This window comes from Mytilus galloprovincialis, chromosome 2 (genome assembly GCF_965363235.1).
Source record: "Mytilus galloprovincialis chromosome 2, xbMytGall1.hap1.1, whole genome shotgun sequence".
NCBI classification, from domain to species: Eukaryota; Metazoa; Mollusca; class Bivalvia; order Mytilida; family Mytilidae; genus Mytilus; species Mytilus galloprovincialis.
This window is the reverse complement of record NC_134839.1, coordinates 89,371,540-89,381,344: the sequence shown is the minus strand read 5'-3', so window position 1 is coordinate 89,381,344 and position 9,805 is coordinate 89,371,540. Positions and strand designations below refer to the sequence as shown.

General features: G+C 31.7%; 1 protein-coding gene across 6 annotated transcripts in view; it reads left to right on the top strand.

The window, feature by feature from the left end:
* Positions 1–5,520: 5,520 nt before the first annotated feature.
* Positions 5,521–9,805, top strand: part of LOC143064789 (rho GTPase-activating protein 15-like) — a 42,807-nt gene continuing 38,522 nt past the window's right edge. For 5 of the 6 annotated variants that reach the window (XM_076237893.1, XM_076237892.1, XM_076237890.1 and 2 more), the window contains exons 1-3: positions 5,521–6,569; positions 7,861–8,067; positions 9,420–9,452. In XM_076237893.1, the coding sequence (XP_076094008.1) occupies positions 5,970–6,569; positions 7,861–8,067; positions 9,420–9,452 (840 nt within the window). In that variant the 5' untranslated portion in view covers positions 5,521–5,969. The remainder of the gene's footprint in view (positions 6,570–7,860; positions 8,068–9,419; positions 9,453–9,805) is intronic. The other variant, XM_076237889.1, reaches the window with a different exon arrangement.

Genomic DNA, 9,805 nt, shown 5'->3' with positions numbered 1-9,805 from the left:
AACGTCAGAGAAGTTCCGAACGAGTGGTATTATTACCGTCTTTCCTCAAAATAAATGATAAAATTTCGTACAACCTGTGATTACTGTTGTATGTCTCTGGTTATACGATCTTATATATGTGTTCACTATACAAATACTTGGTTGTTATAGAAATCTCAGGTACAAATAATTTTAAAAAGAACTACAAAATTTTTTAAATTATTTGTATAAAATTGAAAATTGAATTTTGTAGTTCTTTTTAAAATTATTTGTACCTGAGATTTCTATAACAATCAAGTTATACTCTACGCAAGGATTTGTATAGTGATACTATACAAATCCTTGCTTTACTTTAGAATACAGTTTTTACATTTTCTCTTTTTTTTATACAATATCTTGTCTGTTAGGTTGTTAATCTTGCACATCAGAACAATGCAAAAACTTGAATTTTCCAACTTCATGTCCTGTTGCCATGGTAACCGTTGTTCATAGAAACCAAAAAATTGTTCTCATTTGATTGCCTTGTGAAACTGTATTATTCTGTGTTAGTTTAACAAAGGATATGACAACATATGTCACACTTTGATCACCGATGATGAAAGATATAAAAAAAAAACTGCTGTTGATCACTGTTTCGTTAGGGGTCACAAAAACGTTTTTCGAGCAAAAAATAGTCTGGTGACCCATATTTTTTTTTATTTCTTTTTAAAGCTCATTGTTATGACCATCTTATGTCAAATTTAAAAAAATATTCATTCGACCTTTTTTTTGGAAATTTAAGAAAAATAGAAATTTTTAAAAAAATCTGTGTTTTTTTTTGTGGAGCAGTGTTGATGAAATTAGAGCCGAAATCAATGAAAATGAATAAAACTGCCATTATTGGTGTTTTATTTACATTTTAAATAATAATTTTGTAATAAATGAAGAACAAACCTTTCAAAATACTTTCAAAGGCTTAAAAAAAATCCAGAGTTTCTACATCAGGTATGTATTTATGCATACACGTGATGTACCAACTTTGGTGACCGTTACCATGGAAACGAGTCTGGTGACATACTATTTTTAACTCAAATTTTCATAGAGGCCATTGCATAGTATATGTATGCAAATTTTAAGAAAAATTCAATGGTGAAAAAAAATTTGCTATATCTGTAGGGATCCACCTTAAATAATTTTTATATACTTTTCATAAGATGCCTTGATGCAATTTCATCGAATTTACATTTCATTTTTTTTTCTCCGGAAAAAGTAATAATTCACTGTAGGCCTATTAGTTTCAGCAGGAATTATATCGTAAAGCTTCTATAGTATACAAATCTTTGGTCCCAGCATGAATACAAAATTGATACTCATATAGATTTTGAAAAATAGAAGATCATCTCGGCAATAGATTTTGTTGTTGAATAAATGATATGACTCGATCTGCTGCAACTTGCATATAAATATAAAGCATCTTTCTGTAAGGAAAAGGTTAAACATGCTAGTAGAAATACTTCGATACGATTCAGTAAAACTGTAAATGTTCTCTTTGACACATCTATTACTAGTTTTCGACAATAATGAACTTCGATATGTTAAAATTGAGAATGGAAATGGGGAAAATCAAATGTCAAAGAGACAACAACCCGACCAAAGAGCAGGTACTGTGACAGTCGAATGGTGTATGTATTCCTATGGTGTATGTATTCTTATGGTGTATGCATGTATTCCTATGGTGTATGTATTCCGATGGTGTATGTATTCCTATGGTGTATGTATTCCTATGGTGTATGTATTCCTATGGTGTATGTATTCCTATGGTGTATGTATTCCTATGGTGTATGTATTCCGATGGTGTATGTATTCCTATGGTGTATGTATTCCTATGGTGTATGTATTTCTATGGTGTATGTATTCCTATGGTGTATGTATTCCTATGGTGTATGTATTCCTATGGTGTTTGTATTCCGATGGTGTATGTATTCCTATGGTGTATGTATTCCGATGGTGTATGTATTCCTATGGTGTATGTATTCCTATGGTGTATGTATTCCTATGGTGTATGTATTCCTATCAACACCTATTGATTCCGTACTCTTTTATAGAAGCCTTGGTTGTGCACTTTTAGTGGCAGCCCTTTTTGGCTGTATCGTATGTTTCCATAGTTGTTATTTTGTCTTATTTTGTTTTTGGAGGGGGACTTTATATATAAACACTATAAACACACTGACATGTCGCTGGAATGGTTAACTTTTTATATGTCAAATACATTATTGAGGTAGTATTTCATATGGAAAAATGTCTGTACAAATGCAATTACGATCTCAAGCATGTAACATGTCTCTATGATCTCAAATATGTGACATGTATGTCTCTACGATCTCAAGCATGTGACATGTCTCTGGATGTCTAACTCTTACTGAGAAATATATAAATGGGTGACAATTTTGTATCGAAATACATATGGGACAATATTGAAAAGAAAAAACCTTCAATATTCGAATACCCATTATAGGGGGTCGTGAGATAGGCAAAAATCCAAATCACCAACAATCTAATGTTAACCCCAATAAATCCAATTTAACCAGCAATAAGTGTCTTTTTCTATATTTTCAATTATACTCAAAACGATATGTGTCTCTAATAAATCACGTCTCCTTGTGCATGTCTTTTTTCGAACTCGTTTGCTGTCCACCGGTATCTGTAATAATCGTTCCCACGTTGTAAATTCCTACAGAGAGCTTAAACGCGATACCCAAATTTGTAAATTCAAAAAAAGGACATTCACCCTTTGCTATCCATATCAGAATTGATCAAAACAAGCCCACTTGGCTAAACGTCCACAGCACATGCAACTATGCAGTTTTAAAAATTATTCAAAGCAAAAATATCACAAGGGCGTACGCAACGGCCATCTCATCAAGTTATCAAACTCACCATACAAATAAAATTCAGAGAAACCCTTCATGACATTGATCATACATGGTATTCAAAACAATTAAGATACAAGTCTGATATCCATTGAGTACAACTGATGCCCACAGTAACACATAAGCCTGGTATCCTAGCTGTACGAGTTTTTAGAAATCTGTAAAAAGATTCCAATGCTGAGACATACATAAATTTGCCTTGCTCATTGTTGAAGGCCGTACGGTGACCTATAGTTGTTAATGTCTGTGTCATTTTGGTCTCTTGTGGACAGTTGTCTCATTGGCAATCATACCACATCTTCTTTTTTATATAAATACATGTATTAAATGTGTTTGGTTCAAACAAGGAAAAAATCTCGAAATCAAGTACTATCACCTAGATGAGTTAAGGATTCAACAAGGGGACTTGTACCTCAATAACTAAGCAAATAACGCACCAAAACATATTCTAAATCCAGGTTTCCCTCATATCTTTAATACAGTATTAAATTAAAATAAAAGATAGATAGCGTAAAACAAAAAAAAACAAAACAAAAAGTGCGTGTTTTTTTTTTTTTTAGCTCAGACAAAAATTCATAACCCTCCTTCCTTAAAGTCAAATGATTGCTCCCAAAGCATTTTAAAATGTTTCAATTTTAGAAAGTGCATTTTTGGCATCTTCATGTTTTGTTTTTTTATGGTCTTTGATATAGATAAAATTTTATGATGTCACAGTAAGTAAAGAGGACTTTTCAATGGATGTCGAAGTGTATTTTCGTTGAATTTCTATTTCCTAATTTTCAATAAAAAAGAAGCCTAAATGGGTTTCTATTTGTATCCATCTGATGAGTTAAGGTATGTCATTGGTATATATATTTCCTTAGATATAATTTTCTTATCATGACTTTGCAAAAATAAAGATTTTACAATGCTTTTTTGGCAAAAATATAATAAAAAGTATGGGTCACAGTGCTATTTTTCAAGTAAATCGGTCCAGCATTATTTTATTACAAAAAAGAGTTATCTCCTCTTAGATTGCTAAGTTTAATAATTGATTCTAAAAGACACTAATATTTGATATTTGTTTAAACATCTTGGACAATGCAATCAATCACTAATTTGTCTTGATATAAATGAATAGTCTAACCAATTAATTGCAAATCTGACTCAAAATTTGCAGATTATAGCAGAGAACTGGACCGATTGTGTACTGCGATTGTACAATCCAAGATGGTGGTATACCATGAATCTACCTTTAGTCTGTTTCAATTGTTTTTTTTTTTTAGTTCTTTCTTATGATAATGTTGAACTATTACACCACTATCTCAGGTAAGGGCAAGGCCGTAGCTACCCTTGAGGCAAGTGAGGCCTCACTAAAATTTCGACACTTACTTACTTATAGTTACTTATAGTTGATTTCCAGTACAGGATCCCTCAAGGTTCCTCTTCACCAGACTCGTAGTTTAATGTGTTTCTTATACTATTTTGACCGTGACTTCCGTATATTTCTGCTCTATAGTCATTATAGTATAATTCTTCGTCTGACCAATATTTGTCTAGTCGATTTTTGAATGAATTTATCGATGGTGACTTTGTTATTTTATCTGGTAGTTTGTTCCAGGTTTTAGCAATTCTAACAGAGAAAGAGTGTTTACGGATATTAGATTGGAATCTTTGATGAACTACTTTATTACTGTTGGTCCTACTACTACATCTTTGTTGAGAATCGTCTGCCTTTCTTAAAAATGAGCTAACTTCTTTGTCGTAGTGTCCGTTCATTGTTTTGAAGGTTTCGATCATGTCTCCTCTTATTCTCCTATAGGATAATGTAGGTAAGCCTAGTTTTTTTAATTTTAGTCTCTCTGGGTAGCTCATGTCTTTTAGCCCTGGTAGTTGTTTTGTTACCCTTCTTTGGACACCTTCTATTTTGTCTATATCTTTCTTTTTGTATGGGGACCAGACTGAGCTGGCATAGTCTAGGTGTGTTCTAACCATGGTTTTGTATAGTGGCATGAATGTCTCTATTCCCAGGTATTTAAATGTTCTTCTAAGAACTGCGAATATGGAGTTTGTTTTGTTCACTTTTTCACTAATATGGTTTTCGAATGTGAGTTCTGCATCTATGAGGACTCCAATATCTTTTTCCTCTTTAACTTGTGCTATAGGATGATTTAGTAGGTTATAGATTGGTGGATGGTCAGTGCTATTAGATTTCTTACTTATTTTCATATATATTTACATTTTTCTGGTGACACTGATTTTTTTTTTATACATATATATAAATATAATAGTCATTTGTTGTTCTGTCTCAACCTTGATTTCTATAACTTGTCATCATTCCTTTTAAACTATTCTTCCTGGATAAAACTCAGCATCTCAACGGGTGATGTTTCTCAATTACATTAACCTAGTAACGATAATCATCAAGGATCTCTAGTTAAAAACAGGCTCTTGCAGAAAAAGGAAAAGCGACACTGAAGGTGTATACCTATACTATAGGAAGTCCTTGATCTGAATTATAAATCTTAGAAAAAATAATTTTGTATTTGCCGCTAGAAAAAACTTTTGCAAAAGTCAAAGGTCAAATTTATCCAATGATAAAAATCGTACTATCCATGACTTACAGAACAACAAAAACAGATTTGTGGGCGAAGTCATCGGTCAACTTCCGGAATAAGAAGTACTTTCTTCCTGAAGAAAATTTCTGCAATGTTTTAATCCCTACTTTACACTTACAGATGTAATTTAGAAAACAACGTTAATTAATGGCAGACATAACAAAGTCATGTTACTAAATCGGATCAAAGTGAGAAACAGGTCTAAATTATCTTTCGTACTCACTAAATAAACCAATGCAAAGAACATTTTGTCAGAAAAGAACATATTAATAATAAGTTATGCAACTGTCTCCGACTAAACTCTAAGGTTTTTTTCTGTAGCATTGACTTGTGTAGACCTGTGGAATTTGCAACAGGTCATTAACAATTTAAAAATAGAACATTCTGTAAAAATTAAATAAAACAAGAACAACATTGCTTCTACTTCTGCTGTCAAACAAAATTTTAAAAAATCAGTTTGTCAGATTAAAATAAATACACCATCATGTCTGACCAAGAAGACGACACTGATCTAGGCTTTCCAATTACCAGATTAAAGGCCTTATATGATTACTCCTATAAAGATGACGATGGTCACATGATCACAATGAAACAAGGGGATGAATATCATTTGATATCTAAAAGTGGTGATTGGTGGGAGGTGGTTAGAGATTCAGGGAATGCAAATGAGTTAACTTTCTATGTACCAGCTGCTTATGTTCAAGAACTAGATGATGACACACATTCTCCTAGATCTAACCACTCAAATGAATCTTGCAGTGACAACAACAATGAGAAAATTGAGCAAGTTAATATTATAAGTGTTACAGGAAGTAAGAATGTGAAAACAGATATGGCGTATACAGGGTCATCTGACTATATTAATTCAGGTGAAGTAGGAATAACTTTTGGAAAAGGCAAATCAAGTTTTAAGAAAATATCAGACCCCGGCATTCCATCTGCAACCATTCCAGCTGTTTCTTCAGTGACTGTACCATTTAGAAGGAGTTTTTCAGATGAAGGCGATTATGTAAACTTAGATAATTATAGAACAGAAGCTGGCATAGGTGATACTGACAAAAATGATGGAGAGGCTACAGATAGTGTAAGTATTGCACATTACATACCACATGTGCAATTTGCAGTATTTAAATAAAGCTACATGTATCATAATTTAACTTATATATATTGCATTGCACGTGCACTTTACAGCAATTTTATTTTTTTATTTCTTTACCAGCATATTAAGTTTTGATCATGTTAGTTATTTTGAGGCTGAGAAAACATGGGTACAGTACTACCATTTATTGTTTTACATTTTCATCATACTTTTGTGCATCTTTCTAATAGAGATACACTGTACATATACAGTGGAGTTCCCGGTGTCCGCACGGCCGGTGATACTGCGCATTAGCTGATTTCGTTATATCAACACCGTAACACAAATAAAATTGTTCTTGTAATTGTTTTAGCATTCCGAAAGGATAAAAAAGAATATAATTGATAAGTTCCAGATTGAACTGCAATCCCATGATATACAATATTTGGCCAATGGCCATTAAAAAAAATTCAGCATCAGATAAAATTTGTAATACTTAAGTCAATTTTTTATCAAAATGAAATAATTTTTGCTCTGCATCATTGGCAGTGTGCTTGGTTTGAATGTAGCTACCTTTTGTAGCAGCAAATCTTTCCTCTTTTCAAAATAAGCTATTTTTGGAAGGCATGCCAAAAATCACCGGACATTGGAGGAACTCTCAGAACAGGGGTTTCCAAAATTTGGAAACCCATTACACAAAATCTTGAGGGTGAAACCCTACAAACTTTTAAGTTTATGAAATAAAAGTATGTTATGAATGTATTCACACAATATTATCCAATAATTTGTTTTATCAGTTAAATGAAGTGAAGTCATAAGTCTTAGGTGCGCGGATACACCGGACTGCACCGTACATGTAGAAATGGTGTTATATCACCACTCATCAAATTATTTTCATTTACATGTACGACATGGGTTGATATTATCACATCAAAAAAGACATTGTATTAAAATTTTCAGCTCTTTGTTAGTTTTATGGATTTTGTTTTTATATGTACAGTATATCAAATCAAGGATTTTAAAAATTGGCAGAGACTAACAATTTTCAATGTAGCAGGGGTGTAAAAAAACAATACATTGTACATGCACCAGTTGTATTGGAGTTGCCATGAAAGTTCAAACTTGCACAGTGTATATCATACATTGTGTACATAGCTCCTGCAGATCAAACCTTAGCCAAATTACTTAGAAACCAATAAAAGTAATCCTATTGTCATATATTATTGAATGTGTGAATTTTGATATGTAGTTTTCAAATAACCACTTGAACTAATGACATTAAGTTTTTCTTTTTCAGGATTACGCAAATTTTGCACCAATCCAATCAAAACATGAACCACCATCACCAGACATTGAAAAATGTGATTACATTAAAACATTATTGGATGTATGGAAAATGTTTCATGACCCCCAAACAAATAGATTGTTTTATATTAATAAAGAAACAGAGGAGAGAACATGGAAACCCCCTAGACATCCAAACAAACATGAAAGAGCACAACAGGTAATGCTACATAGTTGTCAAGGTTGATTTAAACAAATAATGAAATGAAAAACAGTTACAATTGTATGTTTTGTAATGTTTTCAGTACAAAATATCATGATCATGTCTGTATTAATAAGAATGTTTGAAAGAAAATAAGATGCACAAAGAGATGGCAGTTAAATAAGTACAAATGTATCTCCAGAATTTTGGAAATAGATTTCTACTATTTCTAGGCCCTGCATTATAGGTGACAGTCAAGGTACATTGAGTTAATGTAGCAATTTTCAATGATAGGTACTACTTGTGATACATTTTTTTGTAGGTCTACTTTTTAAAAAATTTCTGCAGACAGGCGAGACATATCTTTGTGTCAACAGTTTATTATATCAATATAGCTTAAAAAGAAACTTCATAGATCAGAAAACTTTGCATATATATATATATATATATATATATTTGACATTTGTTTTTTATAGAATTATACCGTCATGTTTTTTCCCTCACATTTTCTGCTAGTAGCACAGCTGTTAAACAATGTTCCAGTTATAATTATACATGTTAAAGTTATAAAGATAAGTTGATATTATATTTTTTTTTAATTGTCTGATAATGTACTTGACTCATGTTTAAACTTTTTGTTATTTGACACGCTACATGAAAATTTGGCTCCTCTGCACTTGATTTAGATTTTAATGATACATGTACCCAAATATCATTTCAATACAGGAAATTAACTACAAATAAATCATTGTGTAAGGTGTAAATAATTTCCTCTTGTGAAAGGCATATTGGTGCCTATATCAAATATATACATACATCATTTGTGCATATAGGCTATAATTAGAACAAACCATCCTGTATGGATTATGGAATGACTTATCCAAAATGCTTCAAACAGTAAATGTCTGAATTTATTAAACACAAATCAAATTTGAATTTTTACACTACAATAGAATATCTTTTACATGTTTTATAGATTTATAAAATATGTATATATTATTTTTTATTTATACCGAGTTTAACACATGAAAGGTGAAATCTTTAAATTCATGCTGAATGAGTGATATTGATAGCAATGATTTAGACTTGATCAATGAGTGATATTGATAGCAATGATTAAGACTTGATCAATGAGTGATATTGATAGCAATGATTTAGAGTATTTTAGACTTGATCAATGTCTTATACTGGTTAACAAAGTACTTGTAGTAAGTTCCATATATATTAAGGATAGTACATTTCTGACCAGCTTTAGGAAGTTGTCGTCCTTTGACCAATACGTAATCACATAATTATGATCACATTTTCATGCTTCTAATCACACAATAGTTTGAATGCTTGTATAACCTTAAATTATGTTTGAATTGAAGATCCTTCATGGACCATTTACACAACGAGCTAGAGTAAGTAGTTTCCATGGCAATGCATGCTTACCAGTATACCTACATGTAGCAAGCCTTAATCTGTGTCCCATCTGTTGGGTAGAACTATAATTTGTTACATTGAATAATAACTGGTTCAGGATTTATGTTGTTCCTATCAAATGTAGCCGGAAAATATTATGAAAGCATGTTAATATGTGTACCTGTTTTGTTTTTTAAGTGTTGTTTTTTTTTTTAACTTGGATGAATTGTTTAAATGTGGAAATTAGGAAATATTTTCCCTCAAATTTGCAACCTAACCTTTTTATATTTGGTTTTATCTTGCATTGTCTTGGGTTTTCAGTAATTATGTTGATTTAGCTTAACATAATTGT